The sequence below is a fragment of the Pteropus vampyrus genome, unplaced genomic scaffold, assembly GCF_000151845.1.
Source record: "Pteropus vampyrus isolate Shadow unplaced genomic scaffold, Pvam_2.0 Scaffold363, whole genome shotgun sequence".
Taxonomy (NCBI): domain Eukaryota; kingdom Metazoa; phylum Chordata; class Mammalia; order Chiroptera; family Pteropodidae; genus Pteropus; species Pteropus vampyrus.
In genome coordinates, this window is record NW_011889144.1 from 1,419,210 (window position 1) to 1,441,767 (window position 22,558).

At 42.2% G+C, this 22,558-nt stretch overlaps 1 protein-coding gene and 1 pseudogene across 8 annotated transcripts in view; one reads left to right on the forward strand and one right to left on the reverse strand.

Moving 5' to 3' along the window:
- Positions 1–3,269: 3,269 nt before the first annotated feature.
- Positions 3,270–3,387, reverse strand: LOC111731340 (annotated as a pseudogene).
- A 5,151-nt stretch (positions 3,388–8,538) lies between these two features.
- The window catches only part of TFDP1 (transcription factor Dp-1), a 45,287-nt gene continuing 31,267 nt past the window's right edge, over positions 8,539–22,558 (forward strand). For 2 of the 8 annotated variants that reach the window (XM_011379527.2, XM_011379531.2), the window contains exons 1-2: positions 8,767–8,920; positions 9,655–9,726. In XM_011379527.2, coding sequence (XP_011377829.1) covers positions 9,715–9,726 — 12 coding nt within the window. In that variant the 5' untranslated portion in view covers positions 8,767–8,920; positions 9,655–9,714. The other 6 variants (XM_011379533.2, XM_011379528.2, XM_011379526.2 and 3 more) reach the window with 6 other exon arrangements.

Here is a 22,558-nt window from a genome sequence, read left to right on the forward strand (position 1 = left end):
AATCAATAATAACCTTGCAAAACAGAAAGCACTGTGCTGATATGGGTTCACTGGTGAATTCTACCAAGTTCTGAAGGAAGAAATTACACTAAAATCTACAGCAGGCTAAAAAAAAAAAATCATATATCAATAGACACAGAAAAAACATTTTACAAAATTCGACATTCGTTCATGATTTTAAAAACTCAGCAAACTAGCAATAGAAGAGAATTCCCCCAACTTGATAAAGAACATCTGCAAAATACCTACAGCTGACATCATACTTAATAGTGAGAAACTCAAAGCTTTCTTGTTAAGATCAAGAACAAGCCAAGAATGTCCTCTTTCACCATTTCTTTTAAACATTATACTGGAAATCCTAGCTACTGCAGTAAGACCAAAAAAAAAAAAGAAAAAGTACAAAATTGATAAGAAGGAAATAAAAGTATCTTTGCATATAACATGATTGTCTATGTAGAAAGTCCAAAAGAATTGCCAAAAATCCCTGGAACTAATAAGCAATTATAGCAAGGTTTCAGGAAACATTAACAAGGTTAGTATGCAAAAGTCAATCACCTGTATACCAGCAGTGAACACTAGAGTTTGAACTTAAAAACATAACATAAACATTTGCATTAGTACCTCTAACATGAAATACTTAAGTATAAACCTGACAAAATATGTACAAGGTCTACATGAAGAAAACTATAAAACTGATGAAAGATATTTAAAAAAAGTAAATGGGAGATAATTCATATTTGTGAATAGGAAGCTGTGTTCATCATGCCAAGATGGCAGTTCTTCACAACGGACATCTTGAAAACCCAGCAAGATATTGTGCAGATAATGACAAACTGATTCTAAAGTTTATATGGAGAGACAAAAGACACAGAATAGTCTATACAACATTGAAAGAGAAGAACAAAGTCAGAGGACTGACACTATCCAACTTCAAGATCTACTATTCAGCTAACCCTTACTGTTGAGTTGTACACTTGAAATTTATTGGATTATGTTAATCAATTTTGTTAGTTATAAAAAGGACCAAATGGTATTGGCAGAATAGACAAATAGGTCAATGGAACAGAATAGAGATCCCAGAAATAATATATATCATATATTTTTTTCCAACTTATCTTTGACAAAGGAACAAAGGCAAAACAATGGAGAAAAGATGTTTTCAACAAATAGTGCTGGAACAACTGGATATCCACATGCAAAAAGATAAATTTGATAGAGACCTCACATTTTTCACAAAAATTAACTCAAAATAGATTATAGACCTAAATATAAAATGCAAAACTATGAAACTCCTAGAAAATAACAGGAGAAAATCTAGATGACCTTGTGTTTAGATACAACACCAAAGGCACAATTCATGGAAGAAATAATTGATAATCTGGACTTCATTAAAATTAAAAACTTGTCTGTGACAGACACTGTTGAAAGAATGAGAAGACAAGGCAAAGACTGGGAGAACATATTTGTAAAAGACATATCTGATAAAGAACTATTATCTAAAATATACGACGAATTCTTAAAACTTAACAATAAGAAGATAAATAACTCAATTTAAAAATGGGCAAAAGAACTGAACAGATACCTCGCCAAAGAAGATATACAGATGTCAAATAAGCCTATGAAAAGACGCTTCTTCGCATCATATGACATTAGGGAATTACAAATTAAAACAATGAATTACCACTATACACCTATTAGAGGCAGAAATCCAAAATGCTGACTACCAAATGCTGGTGACAATGTGGACCAACAGGAACTCTCATTCATTTTTGATGGGAATGAAAAATGGTACAACCACTTTGGAAGACTGTTTGGCAGTAGCTGACAAATCTAAACATATTCTTTCCATATGACCCAGTGATCAAGTTCCTTGATATTTACCCAAATGAGTTAAAAACTTATGTCCACACAAAAGCCTGCACATGGATATTTATAGCAGTTTTGTTTGTAATCACCAAAACTTAGAACAACTAAGATGTCCTTCAGTAGAAGAATGGATAAATAAACTGTAGTTTGATTATTCATTGCTAAAAATTAATGAGCTATCAAGCCACGAAAAGATGGGAGGAACCTTAAACGGGTGAAAGAAGCCAGTGTGAAAAGAATACATACTATATGATTCCATTCCGGAAAAGGGAAACCTGTGGAGACAGTAAAAGATTAGTAGTTGATAGAAGTTACTGGGGAGGGAGAATGAATAGGTGGCATACAGAGGATTTTTAGGGCAATGAAACCATTCTGATACTGCAATGGTGGATGGATGTCATTAAACGTTTGTCAGAACCACAGACTACAACACCAAGAGTGAACCCCAATGTAAACTATGGACTTTGGGTCATAGTGATATGCCAATGTAGGTTCTTTGGGCAAATATAAAGCCAATATGACTTTATTTTTGGTTTGTAACTCCACTTTTTATTTCCTACATGATTTAAAAGATAAATGCACAAAAATAATTATGTTATTGAGCAAATAATGTATAAATATATAAACAGATTAAATGCCCTATCAAAAGACCTAGATTGGTAAAATGGATAAAAATCAGAATCCAACGATGTGATGTCTACAAAAGACTCACTCTTGACCTAAGGACACACATAGGTTGAAATGAAAGGATAGAAAAACATTTTACATGCAATTAATAACCGAAAGAGAGCAGGGTGGCTATACTAGTATCAGACAAAATAGACTTAAAGTAAAAAATTGTTACAAGAGACAAAGGACACTATATAATGATAATGACAATATAATGTCCTTCTTTGTCTTTTCTAACAATGAGAAAAGGGTGAATTCACTAAGAAGCTAGAACAGTTATAAACATATACAGTTGACCCTTGAACAACATGGACTTGAATTCTACGGGTTCACTTATATGCAGAGATCTTTTTCAACTGAAGTATGCACTTCAGTTGACATGCAGAGTTCGAACCCATGTTGTTCAAGGCTCAACTCTATGGTTGGGAATTCAAACATGCAGAGAGCTGACTTAAGTTATATGCAGATTTTTGACTGCAGGAGTGGTTGGCACTTGAACCCTCATGTTGCTCAAAGATCAACTGTGTACACTAAACATCAGAGCTTCTAATATATGAAGCAAACAATGATGGAATTGAAGAAAGAAATAGGCAGCTCTGCAGCAATATGAGAGACTTCAGTACCCCACTTTATTTTTATTTATTTTTATTTTTTAGGTGAAGCAACTCTTGGTTGACCTCACAGATTGCTGCAAGAACCTTGTCAGTTTACAATCCCTTATTTTTTATTTTTTACGCCTACAGCACCTGGTCTTCCTAGGTGGTCTCTCATCCAAATACAAACAGGCCCGACCCTGCTTAGCTTCCGAGATCAGACTAGATCGGGCATGTTCAGGGTAGCATGGCCGTAGACAGTACCCCACTTTACATAATGGATGAAACACCCAGGCAGAAGGTCAACAAGGGCAGGAGAAACTGAAAAAAGTTGAAGTTACCCTTTTGCAAAGAAAATTTACATTTATAAAGGAAATCTCTATTTGTCAGGGTGTCTCCCTCTCTGTACCAGGAGGAGATAAATGACTAAATCACAAGAAACTTTTATCAATGGAAAAGGCAGGGACCTAAATCTGCATAACAAACATTACTCTTGTTTACCATACTTTTCCTGGTCTCTGTCCGAGAATTGGCCTCTCCCACTCCTTTTTATTCTTCATTAGCTGAAGATGGTATTTAAGCCTGAATTCTAAGCCACCTCTGAGAGTTACTCATTTTCCCCTGGATATCTCCTATGTATATATGGGGTATACATGTTAAGCTTCTGTTTTTCTCTTGTTAAACTATCTTTTGTTACAGGGTCCCCAGCCAAGAACTTGGAATAGAGGAAAAATAATTTTTCCTCTCCTACAGGTGTAATTTGGAGGTGGGCCTTTGGGAGGTGAACGGGATTAGCGCCTGTATGAGAGGCCAGAGAGCCAGCTTGCTCTACCTGCCATGTGAGGATAAAATGAGAAGGTGGCCATCTGCAAGTCAGGAAGAGGATCCTCACTGGAACCTGACCATGTTGGCACCTTGTTCTGAGAAATAAATTTCTGTTGTTTACAAGCCACCCAGTATGTAGCATTTTGTTATAGCAGCCCAAGCTGATTAGGACAGGGATGTAAGCAGCTATGAGCATTTTCCAAGATGTGTTTTTTCTGCTCATGCTCGCATGCACATACATACTCACACATGTGCATGTGGACACACACATCTATATATATATTCTCAGCTCGTCATAGCCCATCTAAATGACACCTTCTCTGCGAAGCTCTCCCTTTCTGCCTACAGGGGAAAATAACTGTTCTTGGTTCTGTGCTTTCATAATTCTCTCTCCCAGTATGAAGAGTCTTGTCTCCTTATATCATATTTGTATGTGAATCTGTCTCTCCTGTGTGACTCTGAGCAATTCTCTGCATGTATTTGCAGCTCAAAAATGTTTCCTGGGTGAGGAATGCAGGAAAGGTTAAGCCTTTGAAACTGTACTTTATCTTCTTATCAAAGAACTATGTTTTGTACTCATTTCTCAAACAAACAAACAAAAAACTAAAAGAATTTGAACATCAGAGAGGCTGAGATTACTTATCCAAGGTCGCTTGACTTTCCTTCATCTCAGCAGGTGGCCTCGAAGGTCCTTCTCTGAATCTGTGAAATAAATGGACAGGTAGCAGAGAAATGACCAAAGGCAGTCAGTTGTACATAAAATCAAGTGTCCTACACTTGTGCTATAGGCTCACGGTACTGCTTTCACTCCCGGCTGATGGTAAATTGGTTCAATTAAGGAAGAAAATGATATAAGGATAACAGGGATCTTTCAACCTTACATTGTAGGAGTCCATAGAAAATACTCTTGATGTCATTTTAGCCAGACCAATGTGATGTCACACAGAAGAAATACTTTAGAATTGTGGAATTACATGGAAAAGGAATGAAAGGGATTTCTTTCATTGCAAATGCACGAGAATAGTTCAGATGAAAAGAAAAAAAGTGTCTAAGTAGTAAACAAGACTCCTAAAATAAATCTGAGTAAATTGGATGCTGTAATCTAGAATTTGTCAAATCCAAGGGGCGCTTTTCAAAGGACTGCGGCTTGAGCCTGTTAAGTGATGTATAAGTCTTTAAGACATGAGAAATATTAAGAGCATAATCATGCAAGAGGGTCAAGGACTGACCCTCCTTCCGAGAGGACTTTGGGTTTGACCAGAAATTTTCAAAAGGACTCATGATGTAAGGCAGAGTAAGAGAAATAAAGATGTCTTCCTGCATCTCTTCCTGCAGCTAGGGCTGCAGATTTTCTCTGTAGATGGGGCTTAAAAGCAGTGATCTCTTTGGAGAGAGAGCCAGGGGTTTATCTTGAAGTTAAATTAAGAAAGTACACCAATTTGCTTAGGTTTTATTGTACACACAAATAAGCAGAACAAAGTTTTTAAACAATGCCTTTACTTATATTTTACCAAAGGACAGAACATCACTAGTCCAATTCCAGGAATATTTTCCCCCTTCATAAGTTCCATGAGCCCTTGTCCCCGCTCCCTGTCTTCCCAGCATTTGATGTTGTCATTGCTGCAGTGACCCAAGAAGGTGGAAAACAGGAATGACTAGAGAAAAGGTCAGTATTATTGAGTAGGGACCCCAAGACCAATTGGATATTTAATAAACAGATTTAGAAGAAAAATTTGCAAGTGATTAGAAGATTCTCTTTCTCTCTCTTTAAAAGATAGTTTAATGGGAGTCAGGATTGGGGTTAAGGATTTGGATTACACTAAGACTCAACAGAGCAGACACACAAAGAAAGAGGGAGCTCTTAGAAGATGAGGAGTTTTCCTGGGAAGGATTCAATTTCTTCAAATAAAACACGGAACAGAACCAGTTTCATGTGGTATCCTGGACGATACAAAGTGGAACACCAGACACTAAGAAGTGGACCAAGTCAACACCCAAAGGAAAGCCTCACTAAGTCATGCTCCATGACCAGCCTCCTCCCAGATATCGATTGGAGATGGAAGAATTAGGTGAATTCTGGGAGTTATGAGACCCTTATTCATCAAGAAGTTTGCATTTCTGCAGTCCAGTCTGTAAATTTCAAGGCAAGGCAGTGGCTAAATATATTTGGATCTTTAACCAAAATTTTTAGAGAAAATTGTTACCGTTTAACACAGAAACGGGGTTTTGTGGGATATTTGACTAGAGGCCAAAAGGAACAACTTTTTGCCCTATTTCCAAGGCAACCAGAGCCTCAACAAGCTTTCATTACTGTAGTAGCTCCTGTGAGTTCAGAATATTTCACTACAGTGATTTTTGTGCAGATTTTTTTTTTGTAATTATCCCATGTAAATATGGTTGAATTACTGGAATCTTGAATTCATAGGGAGCTTAAGATTCTGTACTTTGATCCTCCATTTATTCTTAACTCTGAGTCCCCAGCTCTCACCAAGAGGCTGGCTGACCTGTGCATTTGGGTCCAAAGGCTGGAAGGGAGACTTCCAGCTGATATCTGGAGGTGAATATTCAAAAGTCAAAAATAAAGAATTTCTATGACAGAAAAATCAAACTAGGAACACATGACCACTTGAATAAAATGGAAGAATCTAGGTTCAGATACCATGGGGACCTGCTAATGGGTGAAAAGCTGTATACATTTCACCAGCAGAGAAATAGGGCATTCTGTCTACAGGATGTGTAGGACTTTCCCCGTCTAAGCCTTTTATTTCCCCCATCACCCCACCATCCATGCTTTTCTAAATGCCCTTTGTGCTTTAATCAGCAGGAAGAATGAGAAAATTTTTGCTGTCCTCAAGAAAAAACCAATGCTAATTAAGGTGTTAACAGTTTAAGTGGTGCATTAGTAGAGAAGCAGGGATGGGTGTGATCAGCAAAAAAGTGGTTAAATTGTGAAACCATGCTAGGTGGGGTGTAATGCAATAACACATTGCCGAACATTGCAGAGGCCTTTGCTCTATGCTCAAGTCCCCTGAGATGTTAATTATGCCCTCACTCACTGCACACCACAGCCTGATACAGCCCGAACTTTGGACTGGACTCTCAGGCCCAGCTGGCCCTCTGCTCAGTCTCCAGACACCAGGGCCCAACATCCTGGAGGTTGTGGGCTGCAGGGAGAACCACTTGGGCTAAGGGTCTACCAGGCCCACACTACAATAAGGGGCAAACTGGCTCTCTGGTTTTTTTTTCCCCAAGTACCCTTCTATATGGAGGATACTCAGAATCTGGCCAGAAGCCAGGTGTTGGTGTAGAGGCTGAGGGCAAAGCTGGGACAGGAGAGAACCAGGTAAACAGGGCACCCTGCTGCATGCACACACACACCACGAATCTTCCATGCACCTGCACACTCTTGTGCGACCTCCTCTCCTTGTGCACATGCACACACACCCCTACTTGAATATGCTCATGTGCATATCCCAGACTGCCTTTCTCCTCTTAGTACATACTCATGTGTGCATGCATCTAGCATTCTCTCATGTTCACGCACCCAGCCTCCTTTCCTCCGTGTGCACAAACGCCTGTGCCCACAAATCTGCCCTCCTTCTACCTTTGTGCACACATCCCTGCAAATACACCCATGTGCACATGCACAGCTCCCTTTCCTCTGTGTGCACATACAGAGCCAGCCTCCCACTCTCATCTGTGTGCACATACAGGTACACACACTGTTGTGGAAAATTCCCCAAATCAGCCCAGCGAGGAACCAACCAACATCTTGGAGACAACTCAGGTTTATTACGTGCAGTCCCATAAGAGATAGTGCTCTGAAGATCTAGGCGCGGAGCTATATTGCAACATTCCTTATATACCAGTATATCATACGAACTGATTGGTTGATTCGAGCTTAGACCGTTACAAAGCGGAGGGAGTTGCTATGGTTTCAAGTAGTAACATTGGTGGAAGGGCGGGAGTCCTTACGGGTAACACTGGTTACAAATTGTTACAAAGAGCGGGGATCTGCCAAGGCACAAGATGCTAAAGAGGCAGGGGCTGCTATGGGTACAAAGAGTTACATTTACAAGAGAAGCAAAGTGCAAGTGAGGTCTTGCATGAGCTTCCGCATATAGCAAGGGAATTTACAGAAGCAGAACAAAGAACTGATTAGCTTTTTGATGTAAATTCCTCAAATTTCCTCTTTATTCCCCCCTTTTGATGCCCTTCTACTCTTGGATGCACATGTGCACACACACCGCAACTGTCTTCCATGTGCACATAACTGTAGGCACACAATCCAGCCCCTTCCTCCCTGTGCGCAAATGTGTGCCACCTTACCGCCCTCTCCTCCGTGTGCACACATGTGCACCACACCTCCTCCTGTTCTGTGCGCGCACATGTGTACACCCTACTGACTCCTCTCCCCCGCGCACCGCAGCATAGGAGCGCGTGTCCCTGACTCTTCATCGCAGGTCCGCGCGCACGCACACGCGCACGCGCAACCCATCCCCCTCGGAGTCGAGCGCGGGCCTTCCCGGCGGGAGGAGGAGGAGGGAGCCGAAGGCGCGAAAACGCGCGCAGGCGCGCTGCGGGAGCTGGGGCCGCCGCCCACGTCACCGCGCCGCGCACGTCACGCCGCCCGACGCCCGCTCGGCAGGGTGAGCCCCGCGCCCGGCGCCTCGCAGGGCAGGACCCCGGGCCGGAGCGCGCGCCGGGAGTGCCTGCGTGTCCGTGTCTGCGTATCCAAGCCCGCGTATCCGTATCCGCGCCCTCGTGTCTGCCCCCGCGTGTCCGCGCGCTTACCGCCAGTCAGGTGCGGCGGGCAGGGGGCCGACGAGGGCCGGGGTCCCGGGAGGGGCGCGGACACGCGGGGCGCCCACCGGTCTTCTGTCCTCCTTCCCCGCCGCGTGTGCGCTCCCCTCCCGGCTCTCTGGCCTCCTGCCCCGTTCCTCGGCGCCGCCGTCGTGGGCTCCCAGGTGACCTGGCCGTGGGGTCAGGGGTCCCGGGTTTCCCGCGGGGCCTGCAGGTGGCCTTCAGGCGGAACAGTAGCGCCCGCATCTGCACCCAGCGGGAGTCGAGATTTGCCCAAGCGCATGGGTCCAGGAGTCCGGGTTGCGTGGGGGCTGGCGCTGACCCTGACTTGGCCCGCCCGACTGCCGGTTCCGGCGCGCGGGAGGCACTCGCGGGGAGGCGGCCGCGGCCTACTGACAGGCCGGAGGCCGGACCCCGGAAGCCCACCTGTCAGAGTTACGGGCCGGCCGGGTGGGCTTGGGAAGCGAGCCAGCGGAACGGAGGCACTCCTTGGGGTGCGCGTTTGCGCAGGGACAGCGGGGCTGCGCCCGGGGGGTTGGTTGGGGAACCCCAGCTGCGCCCTGCGTGCGCGGGCGCAGGCCGGGTGCCAGGCCCGGTGCCAGGCCCGACCGGGTGTGGGGTCTTTGTGTGGGCATCAAGGAGGACAGGGGTCTGCCGCGAGCCGGACTGGGCATCCTGGTGTTGGATGCATTTCCATTCGTTGGGATGACTTTTAAATTCCCAGGTGTGGAGGTTTTTGCCAGCTGCGCTTTGAGGATGGAGTGTGGGTTTGGAAAGGAAGGCGCCTGCCAGTTGGAGGGGCAGTCGGGATGGTGGTGGTAGTGGGGGAAATGTTGACATTTTATTATCTTTGTTTTACAGTCTTACACATTTCTTGTTTTTCTTTCCTTCTTACCAGAAAAAATTTTCTTCTCTGGAGGGTGAACATTTATAGCATCGATTTCACGGATCTGGTAACATGGCAAAAGATGTAAGTATATTTGCTTGGTTTTACAGATATTTGCCTGACACTACATCCTTTGTAGTTTTCTCACTTTATTTCAGAATGACTACACAAACTACAGTACTGTTTATTTTCAGACTTTTAAAGCAAATGAAACAGGGTAAAGGTGAAAAAGATGAAAGAAATGTAAACGCTTTTACAGAGATGTGTGTCATTTGCTTCTACGTCTGGTTTTCAGTCTTGAACACTGGATGATAGACATTGCATGAGGCTTAAATGATATCACTGACTTTTTCATTTTTTCATACTGTATTAACTTCTGCTTTTGAATATTTTTTTGTGGAAGGACACCCTGTGTTCAGTGAGATGGAGGGCTGGGACCAGGGGTGACTGGTCATGTGCAGAATGACCCTGAGCACCTATTTTGTGGAGAGTGTAGAAGTTAATTCACATTTGGTCGACAAAGTGCTAAGCGCTTGTTTTGGCCACTTTTTTTCCTCAGAGAAATGAAATATGGTGATTAATGAAATGTGAAAAACCCCATTTTAGCTTGCTTTATATTTGTCATCAAACAATAGAATATACTGAATAATATTTTTAAGTTGTTCCAAGAAATAGCCTTTTAAGTCTAAAACCATAGCCTTTATCATTGGTTACGTAGTTCTTACTACACTTTGTAATATCAGTTGAAGTCACTGAAACCCCGATTGTAATGTTTCCCAGAATGCATTGTTCTGTAAACATTAGTGAGAAGAAGCTGTTTATTTACTTATTTATTGCACAGAGTTGGCAGTGTAGTTCGGATAAACTGCATCTGCCTGAAACACAACTAGAGGAAGTAAAAATGTGTCTGCATCTATGGAACCAAATAATAGGTGTTATGTTTTTCCATTAGTGCAACAGTTTTAATATTCTCTAAAATGTTTGACAGAGAGCCTCAGGCTCTCACTGTCAGGCATGCACTCACATTTGGCTCCTGTCTTCCAGCGTTGGATTTAATTTGGTAGAGAGTGTGTATGAACACACAGTTGCATCCCGAGTGGTGTGTTTTAAGTTAAAGTCATAATTCGTATATGTTAGGTTGATTTGATCATCCCTAATTGCATTTGTCCAAGGCCATGTCCTGTTCTTTGGCATGTATGCCCTAAAGAGGCAAGACAGGTAGTGTGCACTCAGTAGCAGATTAATTAGGTATCTTTAAGAGGGTGTTGCTGGACCCCAGTACACTGTTAAGAGTGCAGTTCTGGGATTGTGTGTTTTAGGGGACCGGGTTTATTTGTCCTTTTTAATTAGAGGAGCGAGAGTGACTCCTTGTTTGAGAGGCTCTCTTTGATTTCTTGTTGGCCTTTGGGGGAGGTAAAGACATAGTTGAGGCCACTGCTGTCTGGTTGTAGGGAGAAGGACTTGTGAACAACCTTTTCCGACGGTCACTGAGAACCAGCCCCGACAAAGCCCCTGCGAAACATGGGGCAGCTGAGGGCCGTCTAGTGGCTGGGCGATGGAGTCATTCCCCTGGAGCTGATGTTGGGTCATAGGTGCTGTGATGATAATGGGATAGTTCAGGCTGAGAAACAGCATAAGGAGAAGCAGAAATGAAGTGGCCTTTCCTGTCCTGAGAGCTGTGTGATGTCAGGAGTGGCTGGAACCATGTTTCACCAGGGCTGGTAGATCAGGCTGGAAATGGAGATTGTAGCCAAAAAAGTAAAGTAAAAAGGCATTTTACTTTACTTTGGCCTTTTCTGTAGTTACCTAATTTTTTTTAAGTGAGGGAGTGACATTTGAGTTTGGAAGGATGACTTTGACAGCCAGTGTTGGAAGGGAAAGCAACAATCATTAATTTAAGCAATGGCGCTTCAGTTTTTCTTAGGTGTAAGATCAAAGCCCGTAAGCACAGGTGGGAGCAAGACCTTTGAGACAAAAGGGTGTGGGCTGGGACCCCAGCTTTGCAGAGCTCTAGGAGCTCCATGGGAGGCTGAAGGGGACTGGAGTTAGGTTTTGGGGGTTACATTGGAGAACAAACTTAGGAGACCAATCTGTCAGTCTGGCAGATTTTGGTGAGGAGCACGAGGGAAAATGGTATGGCAGCTTCCTACCTCCAGTGGAGGTCCAGGGAGCCCAGCGGATTTCAGGAGTGCAGCTGGAGAAATCACTGGTTGGGAGTGAGCCTGTTGACTGGGGATGAAGGGGTAATGGGTATGGGTGGGTTTTAAAGGTCAGCAGCCATCCCATGTGGGAGTGGAGAGGTGTACTGAGTTGGACAGGGGCCTGGGGCAGCAGGTCAAGGGGCAGCGATGGCTGTCCTCTTGACAAGTGAGCTGGATCACATCAGTGCCAATGGGCAGTTTTCTGGGCATGGACGGCTGTTGCAGGCTAACCTGCTCACTGGACAGTGTCTTTGGTCTGAGGGGCCTGATGTCATCTAGTCTTCCTGGAAGACTAGGAGTTTTTCACCCATCTTGTTGTAGATGTATCTCAGATGAGAATTCTACACAAGCCAAGCCCGTTGGTTCCTGTGCACATTTTATCTGCATTAGTTCTTGGTATGTGAGGTTGAGGTGGAAACACCGGAAATAATGAATATTCGTGCTCCTTTTGCTTATGCATCCATCGTTTGGTATTTATTGAGTGCCTGTGCCCAATGATGAGCTTCTTGCGAAGTTTGTAGTTCATGGGAGATGGCTGTTGTCGGGTAGGGTTTGGGGGCTCACTCTAGGAAGCAGCGCCATTTACACTGAAACCAGGATAAGGAAGAGAGCCAAAGTGGGTGTGTGGGGATCAGAGAAGAGCATGGAACTGGGGCCTCTATGTGTGTGCTCTGGCACCAACTATATACCTTATATCTTTTTCTAGAACACAAATAAATATTCGTGTATTAATAAAAGATATCTAGATGAAAAGCTGTGATTCCTTTATTAAAAAACCCCCAGATTTTCCAGCAATGTATGAAAATAAGCCTGGTTTCTTGGTGATTAGCAGTTAACATTTCATTTTTAAAGCGTGTTTTTTCAGCTGGAGGTATGTTTAAAATGGCAGTAATGAATGGGCTGCTGTGAGGCGACCTCAGGATGATTCCCTGTCTGTCCTCCTGCTTCTCTGGTTTTACTCTCGCCAGACAGAAGGAAGACAGTACCTGGAGAGGTGTGGTGAGAGGGTAGAAACTCAGGCTTCTTGTGGACCCAAGATGTCCACTCCTGCCTGTGTCGGTGAAGCTAGCAGGCCCAGCATGGGAAGCAAAGATGGAAGTGGGCTGTAGGTTAAAGCCTTTGCTCTTGCCTTTAACGTTCATTTTATTTGAATTGAGTTAGTATGCGCTTGAGGTGAACACTTCAAATGGTAAAGGTTCAGGTTCACTATTCATACACAGTGAGTGTGGGAGGGAGGAAGCAGAGAAGGAAAGATGCAACAGCACAGAAGTAGAGTGGAAGTTACAAAGGTCTCAAGTGTGATCACTCCCAAAAGTAACCACTAGCAACAATTTTGGGGGTCACTTACAGCTGCTATTGGCATTTGGGGCAAGGATTATCAGCTGCTATTGGCATTTGGGGCAAGAATTTCCTTGCTGTGGACATTGGCCTACACAGTGACAGTGGTCCCATCCCCAGTCGTGAGACAGACTTTGAGGCCACCACTTCTTGTATTTGCCAACAGTTGGAGGGTAAGTGCAGCCTGGAAGAGAACTACAAATTTGGTCATTAAACTTCCCCAGGGTCTTCCATCATTGCTGTCACAGGATCTGCTGACCCTCATGTCAGTGTTGGGACTCTCTGACTGCATGAAGATTATCCCTTTGTACTCACACCTGAAGACCAGGAACCATCCTTAGATGAGGAATGTTTTTCTACAGTTTCTGTAGCGAAAATCTAGATAGGTCAAAGGGAATGATGCCATGCATTTCAGTCGCTGCCTTGGAATTGCTTGGATCTATGTTCCCACAGCTGTAGGCCTATTCCCTTCATTATGGACTCTTGTCACCCCGATAGGTGAAAAACCTAGTTTTTGTTTATTGATTTATAAAACTAGGTATCTGTGAACTTTCTTTTGTGCCAGCCACAGGTCCCATGAACACAGGTCATGATTGGAAAGGTTTGTCTTGCTGAGAATGCAATCACATTTTTAGCACTGAGGAGGAATCCTAAAGGTGAAAGAAAACTTTAAGGGAAATATAAACATTATAGGTGTTAAATACGTACTCATCGTGTTAAAGGTAACAGTTGTGTGAAGTAGCAAATGGAAGGCATCTGACTTGCATGTGTGTGCACCCATGTGTGTGTGTGTGTCCATGCTTGAGCTGCTCCCCTCTCCCACCGTCTCTTTCTAATCTTTAGCTCCCTATGAGCCTTTTGGTGCTATTAGCATTTGGAAATCTGTAGTTATAAGATAAAAGCCCTCAATAGTGGCCATAGTGCTTTTAGAACTGGAGCTGGAAGGAGCAGTGGGTGAGAGAGTATGGCCCATAGAGGTTCAAGTACTTTCTTAAGGTCACAGGCAGAGCCCATGTCTCTAGCTCCCAAGGCTCCGAGTTCCTCATGGCCCTGGGAAGGAGGAGGAGCACAGCATTGCCTCCATCTCCACTGGGGAGATTATGTTCTCATCCTTGCCCAATACTGAGGTCTATAAAGAACAGGGAGTTGGATAGTTGATTTATAAAATCACAGAGGTGCAGGCAGATGTTGAATTGTCAGTTAGCAGACTCTGGTGGATATTCCCAGGCCCCACCTCTCCACACTTCATATATGAGAGTGGAGCGACAGCCTGGCTCAGCTAGAGAGTACTTACATAGACAAGAGTCTATTGGCCCTGAGCATTTGGCCAGAAGACATCCTGAGGGAGGAAGATCCCAACATGATCTCAGGCTGGGGCCATTGCTGGGACAGCTCCTGACAGAAAGGGTGTCTGTGTCAGTACCTATTCAGAGTTCATAGGCCTCAGTTTTGAAAACTGGTCTATGAGTCTACTTGTGTTCTGTGAGTTTATGGAAAAATCCCTAAATTGTATTATTGAGAGCTGGGAACACAGAAAAATGCATCCTGTCTAAGCTTTTGAAGGATGCTATAATGAGGCCTGGTTTAATACCAATAGGAGACTAATGAGCTTATCTAAAAATACATGTCCTGAGTATCGTTTTATAGACCTAGACCTCGATGATGAAATCTGAGGCTGAAGAAATAAACTTAGTATAGCAATAACCTACTGTTTCCTCCAGTCTGTTCTGGGAACAGACTCTAATTCGGTCATTTAGTACAGCCTTCTCTTTTGCCTACCCTCAAAGAAACAGCTTCACATTTGAGACTGAATGTAATGAATTTGACTTACTCAGATTTAAATAGAGAAGAAATCTATGATGGTCTGCTTGTTTTTGCAATGGGCTTTTCATGTTTCATGAATTTTTTTGTATGTGGAATAAAATTGGAGAAACTCTGAGATGGTATTAAAAAGAAGAAAGTTGCAGCTTAATTAAAAGTGTTGCCCTAAAACATATCACTTTAAAAGAGGTATTATATGAACACCTGGTATAAAATTCAAAAGATAAAAAGGATATCTTTTCCTCATGTAATCAGCCCTTGTTTCGCTCTGTGCTTTTGGTATGTAAAACAATTTTCTTCAGAGTTCATTGTGAAACAATTAGGAAATTTGCCTGTGGTATTGATGCATAGCCTGACTTGCAGTATAACTTCTAGATGATGTTTTCCTCACATAATCACTTTTTCAAAGAGCTCTTCTCTCTCAGTATTTAATAAATTATGTTATTTTTCAATGTAGAACTATTGGAAAATTCTAATTTGTAATTGATTGATACCTGGCTTCTCTTGCCTGCAGTTTCATACTATTTTAGGAGGGACTGGGTTTCTAGGGAAGAGTGAGCAAGGATGGGTCAGAGATGGCACATGGCCCCTACATGTCATGACCCTGTGGGTCTTCCTGAGGGCATGAAGGTAAGAATTCTAGGATATATGTCATCTGGGATGTGGGATGTCAGCATTGGCTGAACTAGAGGTGGGACTCACCCCAGGTACCTTCTAACTCAAATGATTATCATTAGGGTGTTGGTCATAAATAGTATGGATGCTTTTTCTATATGGCATCTGGCCTGGAAAGGAGTCAGCTGTTAGTGAATACTTGCTGACTGGCTGCAACTTCTTCAGACTTGACACTGCGCGAGGACTTGTATTTGGAGGCCGACTGTGGCTTTTCAGTTGTTGCACAGTTCATGGGTGCTATTTAGATGTTCTACAGATGATTTGGAGACTCCAAAATTTTGTGTTTACCTCTTCCTGTTAGAATCTGTTGTTTGAACTTAGGACCTTGTTTATCAAAATCCTGTTTTTACATGAGTCATTTTTAAAGAGAATTCTAGTATGATGGAATCAAACCACTGTGCATCCTCGGGTTCTAAAATGTAGCATTTTAGAACACATACTTGAACTGTGCAACCCGGTATTCTCTTAAATAACATCATGTCACCAAGGATCTAAGGAGACAGAGTGAACTTCTCTGCTAGGCAATAATAACCCAGAAGGTAATTATGCCTGTAAGTCAAAGAACCAGACAGTCCAGAATCTGACGTTTCCACTGCCTACCAGCTGAGCTCTGTCTTGTGCCTTCCCTGCCCAGGTGACAAGTGTGCTGGCCTTCATGGTTCATCCTGCAAAGGAATTCATCATTCCCAGGTTCTGCGACTGCTGTCTATTCTCAGCGTAAACTATGAGTTTTGTCTTTATTGAATCACAGTCCTGTCACACCAACAAGCTTTTCTGTCATAATCGTTGGCTTTTCTATTTAGCAGAATTTCCACAAGAAAAAGTTCAAGTAATATTTCTTCTGTTTATAAAAGTAATATTAATTGTATAAAAGAGAGTCCTGGGAAAGCAAAAAGAAGAAAAAAAAAATCATTGGCCATTTCCTGAGAGAAATTGTTGGGATTTTGTAGTATTTTCCTGTTGGATTTTTATTTAGTTATGTAATAAAGGCATGTTTTACAAAGATGTAAATGTACTGTACATTTTTAATCTTCCTTTTCTCTTTAAAGTATTGTCAGTATTTCCCCAAGTCAGTCATTTTTTTTAACCACATTTTTAGCAGCTGTACGTTTATTTGACTTGTTGGGAAATTATAGATAGTTATTGAAAAAGTAAGTTAAACTGGGAAATAATAAATGATGCATACCTAAACGTATCATTTTAAATTGAAACAAATCTATATTCACTCCTCAATTCTTTTGGCTATGGAGTGAAAGTCCTTTCATGGTGAATGGGTCCACTTATTTGAGTCTTTTACATAAACCATACCCATAATATCCAGTTTCGATTTCATTAGAATGGATGGAGAACATAAAAGGCATTTAAAGACACTGATGCAACTCTCCACATTGTTTACAGTTTTTCCCAGGCTTTTAATAACAAATACAGCTAGCACAAATAGATTTTTAGAGATAAACAGCTGAATGTTAGCGAGCATGCTGTTGAACTTTCTGGAGCACAGATGTGCAGGTTATTTGAGAGAGTCCTGAAAGCCGCCAGCATCTTAGAGGAGCGTGGAGAATATCAATTCATTTGATGAATCCCCTATTCCGTTCTGGATGTACCTTAACTCCCTAGTCCCTAGCACTGGACAGTGGTTTCCAGTTAAATCTTAAATTTGAATAAATCAGTGATGATATCTCAGTATAAATTCTTGGAAGTGTAATTCTGTGTGGATGTGCGTGGCTGTGTGTGGGCATGAGGACGTGTGAATGTGCAGCACATACATACACTGTCTTTGAGACATTATCAGATTACTTTCTAAAATGATATCAGTTTATACTTATTTCTATCAGATTGTAGGAGAGAGCCCAATTTAACATTCCCTTTTCAGCATCAAGTTCGATAATAATGATAATTAAAAACTCACAAAACTTCCTCCATTTGATAGGTGAAATTTTAAATGGCATTTTGTTTTAGTTTACATTTTTTGATTTAGAAGTTGTATGTTTTCCTTTTAAAACATTGTTTCACTGTGAATTGATGAACATATCCTGTGCTCATTTTTCCGTTCAGATATTTATTTCTAAATGATTTGCATCCACTCTTAACAAATTAAGGGTATTAAATCTTTATCATTTCACAGCAAAATGTTAACATTAGTTTGCTTTTGTCACACAGCAAGGATTGTAAATTTTAAATATTAAACCTATGAAGAACACACCTTGAATTTTTACCTTGAATTTTAACCTTAAATACAGATAGTTTTTAAGTAGTATAAATGTTTTCCCTTCATTCAATTGATTTGCTTTTACTTGTTCATCTGTATTCAGTGTGATCATCAAGAATCTTTGAGGCCCAAATTTGCAATAGTAGTCTGTTCTTGTCGCTTTTTGGGTAAATGATTACAGCATAACATAAGTATAGCCCATCAAATCTTTTTAGCTATTGCATAATATTTTATTTCCTCTGTTTAAAAGTATTAATGAATTGAAGTACCTAGCATGGGTCTAATTTTTCTGTTGTTTCATTTTCTTTTCAGAAAAATCAGGGTTTGAATGAAAATATCTCATGCTACCTGTACTGATGGAACCTAAATCCTATATTGCAGGGAAGAAGGATGAAAAGGGAGATACTTTTGAGAGAATTTAACCTTTGCCTTATTTCATAGCTGAATTTGGGGATCAATGATAAAGCCACACTTATCTTTGATCTGGTATACTTTTAGATTAATCCATATATAGAAGTTACTTATTTTTGGAGATTGTTATTACTTTAGTATTTCTTTTGAAAATGTGTTGTTTTTTAAATTTAGGTACCTTGTTTGAAATGATGTATAGCATAAAAGATAAATATCTGCCTTAGTATTGTCCAAATAGCCTGTGAGTTAAGATGTCTATGGATTTTCGGGGTATTTCATCCTTGTTTAATAAAGCCCTGATGTTTCCCTCCCCCAAAACACACACTCACACAAACACTCACACACTCCTTCCCTCTCTCTTTCCCTCCCTCCCTTGGGTAGGAGGGAAGTCACAAAATTAAACAAACTCATGAGGTTTTGTAACTCCAGAAAGCTTTGAAATCCTGTCTGTAGACTTAGGTGTTGCAGAGTGCTGCCAGGCCGGAAGTGGAGACTACCGGGGCCGCCTTCCTCCCATGCAAGTAACCCCTTATTTCCTTAACAAACTGAAGTGGCTCTTGTGGCAGCTAGGTAACCAAATCTTACTTTGGGGATGGAAAGGAAAAGGAATTGGCTAGTGAGGAGGTGGGTTTCTTTGATGACTGTAGCCTCCAACCTCTGTGCAAAGGTGACGGTGACTCCATCCTTCCCAGCCCATAGACCTTCGTTTGAGTGACATATTGATAGTGGTGGACTGTGGTTGTAGAAACTGCCTAATTTCTGTTTTTGAGCGCTCCTTCCCCTAGGAAGGGAAAGGGCCGATGATGGTGCTGTTCTTGTTAAAGCACATAATGCAGTAAGAGCTGCCTGTCTCCTGCCGTCTGCTGCCCATCTGGACCCCATGCATCCTTCAGACTCTGGGCCCAACAGGCTTCAGGAGCCTGAGAGTTGTGGAGGAGCACTGATCCTCGTTCAAGCCTCAGCCTTGGACGACTTAGATTTTGTGAAGAAGAATTAGGTTCTTTGTGAAAGGAAGACAGTGTCCTGCAGTAACTTTTCTAGTAGAGAAGTCAGATTAGTGTATTGTTATTTTTTAACTTAGCTAATAAATGAATATACTAGATGAGCAGAAAAATATCTCCATATCTGGTGTGTTACTCTCAGGAGAGGCCGCAGGCCTGGACTCCTTCACCCTCTATGGAGTGGCGGGGTGTGCCTCAGCGCTTGCGAAGCCACAGAACCACTGGGTTCTCCTGGAAACTTATTTCATGTCAGGACAAAGGCATTGATTCTGAGTAGACCTGCTCTGCCTGGTTCTGAGTCTCTGCTCTCCCACTTCCTGGTGGTGTGACCTCAGGCAGAATCTTCTCTAGGGCTTGGCAACTCAGCTGTAAAATGAGGTAACAAGCGTATCTTCCTCTCAAGGAAGCAAAGATTAAAGAACCACATGTATCACATGCTTGGCCTGACCCTGGCAATACTTGGATGGGTTCTAAAGAGTAAAATGTAAGGCTTTGAAGAAATTCGTAGTTCATCGCAGTCCTGGGCCTCTGAAACATGCTTCTTTGCCATGAGTGGTCTAATCAGAGCTTTTGGGGGTAGACCCTACTCCTAGTGTCATCAAAGAGATGGGCTCCTTATTTGGGCTTGAGCTCAGGAGTGAAGTAGGCATGCCACCAGAGATGAGGTGCAGGGAACCACAGGCTGCCAGGGATGGGGTACAGGAGTCCATAGGCCACCAAAAGTAGAGTGTGAGGGGACCACAGGCCATCAGAAGAGATGTGGGGCAGCCACAGTCTGCCAGAGATGGGATGCAATGGGCACAGACCACCAGAAGTGGTGTGAGGGCATTCATAGGCCACCAGAGATGGGGTGCAGAGAACTCAGGCTACCAAAGGGATACTGCTGCACCATTGAGAGCTTGGGGACTATGTGCCTTGGCTAGAATGTAGAGAAATCCCAGGATGGTAGGCAGTGGAGACTCGTGCTGGGGTAGGGCTGCTAGGATGGGGTTGAGTAAACAGCCTCTGACATCTGGGGCTTCCCATTCAAGGGCTGTGGTAAGGCACAGCCGTTTGGCGGTGGACATAAGGGCAGTTAAATAACACGGGGGCTTTGGTTAAAGAGGAGCACTCAGCGCAGTTGTCTCATTGGTTTAGACTTTGTAATTCTAAAGAATGAGAAATAATGTCCCATTGAGGAACAACTTCCTGATAAAATCCGATTCTAGCTTGCTGTTATATGTCCTCAGTCAGGTCCTGGTGAGCAGAATCCCTCCACCATGCAGCAGGTGAGATAATTTAGTACCCACCATACTGAGGTATCCCAGTGCAAGTCTGCCACAAAAATGCCAGAAAGCGGGACATAAGCAAATATTTAAATATTGTTTTGGAATCATATTATCTTTTCTTCTAGGCAGTTTTGCACTTGTGCCTGTTCTAGAATAAATTTGATATTTTTCTGGCAGAAAAGAGAGTTAAAATGATGACTGAAGGACACCATCAGATTATGGATTAGAAGAGCATATGCTGTGGCTCTGTCTGCTTCTTTCTAGGAAGGACTGTAGCTGGGAATTAAGATACAGAATTCAGCCAGAAAACAGAACCTTATATTTCAGCATGAGCGAGAGGCAGTTCCTATGCTGTGCATCTTGGAGTGGGGTAGAGGATGATAGTTAAATGATTCAGTATTTGACTGACATTCAGGTCCAGCTTGGCTGGCAGGAGTTAGCTAGAAATGCTAGTTTATACTTTCTTAAGAGATGAGCTCTGATGTTGGAGACAGGAGGCTGAAGAGATGGGAGATTTCCAAATCCAACTAAAGAAAGAAAAACAAATAAACCTAGGCTGTCCATTTGAGTCTCAATTTTGCTTATGAAGGAGAGGAAGAACAATTAACTGTGTGTTAATTGCTTATGTCGTGGCCCCCTGGCAGAGAACTCAGGGTCTCACTTGAATTTCAGAAATCCTGATAGTCTCATCCAGTTGTTCCTAGCACCACAAATACCCACTCCTCCTCGCCCCAATCTGTCATACCTGTTCCTCTTCCTTTACTTTCTGCTGACTTTGCTGGAATGTGTAAATTTAACTCCTACCTTTTCCACTTCGGTTCTGATGGATTTGAGATTTCCCTTGAAGATATGGATTTCTCGTTGGGGAAGGATTGTTATTCCCCCAGTCATATTTTTCTCCAGACTCTCTTTCTGCTCCCTTGCTTATTTTGCCTTGCCTGCGCTTCAGGGCCAGCTCTCTGTGGCCTTCCATCCCCTCTGCCCTCTCTCTGTGGCCCTGGGCCTCTGCTGTATTAGCTCTTGCTGCCATTTGGGTTTTTTTTTTCGTTGTTTGTTTTTTTTTTTTTTTCCATGGATTCCCTGTAATGTCTCTCAGATCTGTGGTTTTTAGCTTCCATTCTCATCTTTCCTTCATCATCTCTAGATCTTGTCCTTGAGACTTCGTATCCTTTGTTTAGAAAATGACAGTAGTCTTATACTTTATCCAGTTACAGAAATACAGTAAATATGCAATATTATGGGTAGGTTCTGCACCTTTAAGCGAGATGACATATAATGAAACATCTCATCAATGTTATAACAAAATGACATTGAACGAAACTTCATTATTCGAGGACTTGTCGTATAGGGTTTATTTAAAAATTCACATGCTATCAAAGTTAACAGTCATTTGACATCATAGTCCAAGGTGACTCTATTACATTTTGTTGATTGTTTTGGGGGTTAACTCCCTAGACGTGTGTGTTTAAACATAGATTACTCAGCTTTATATAATGAACTCATATATTCTGTCCCCTGCTATTTTACTCCACAATTTGTCTTAGACTTTTTCATGTTGGTAAATATAAACATAGATAACTTTTAAAAACTTTTATGGAAAATTTCAAATGTACACAAGAGTAGAGAGAAAGTGATGGTGGTCCTTTGCATCCCTGTCACTGCCCTGAGTACTCTTAGCTCATAACCATCTTGTTCGTCCATGCCGCTTCTTCAGCCAGGTGTTTGTGAAGCTGATTACAAACATGAGGTCATTTCATTAAATATTCTAGTATGTGTCAACAGTAAGAACTCTTTACAAATACCCAGAACAACTATGTAAGTTTTCTTTGCTGATATCAGGATCTAGCATGGTATTTTGTTTGGATGCCTGTTGTGTTGACTGTCACAATAGTGTCTTCTGGGCTCCTTTCTTCTCTGTCTTAGGGATGTTCTGATCTTGTCACACTGATTTAAATAAAAATATGTATTTATTTTGTATTGTTTTCAGTAAAA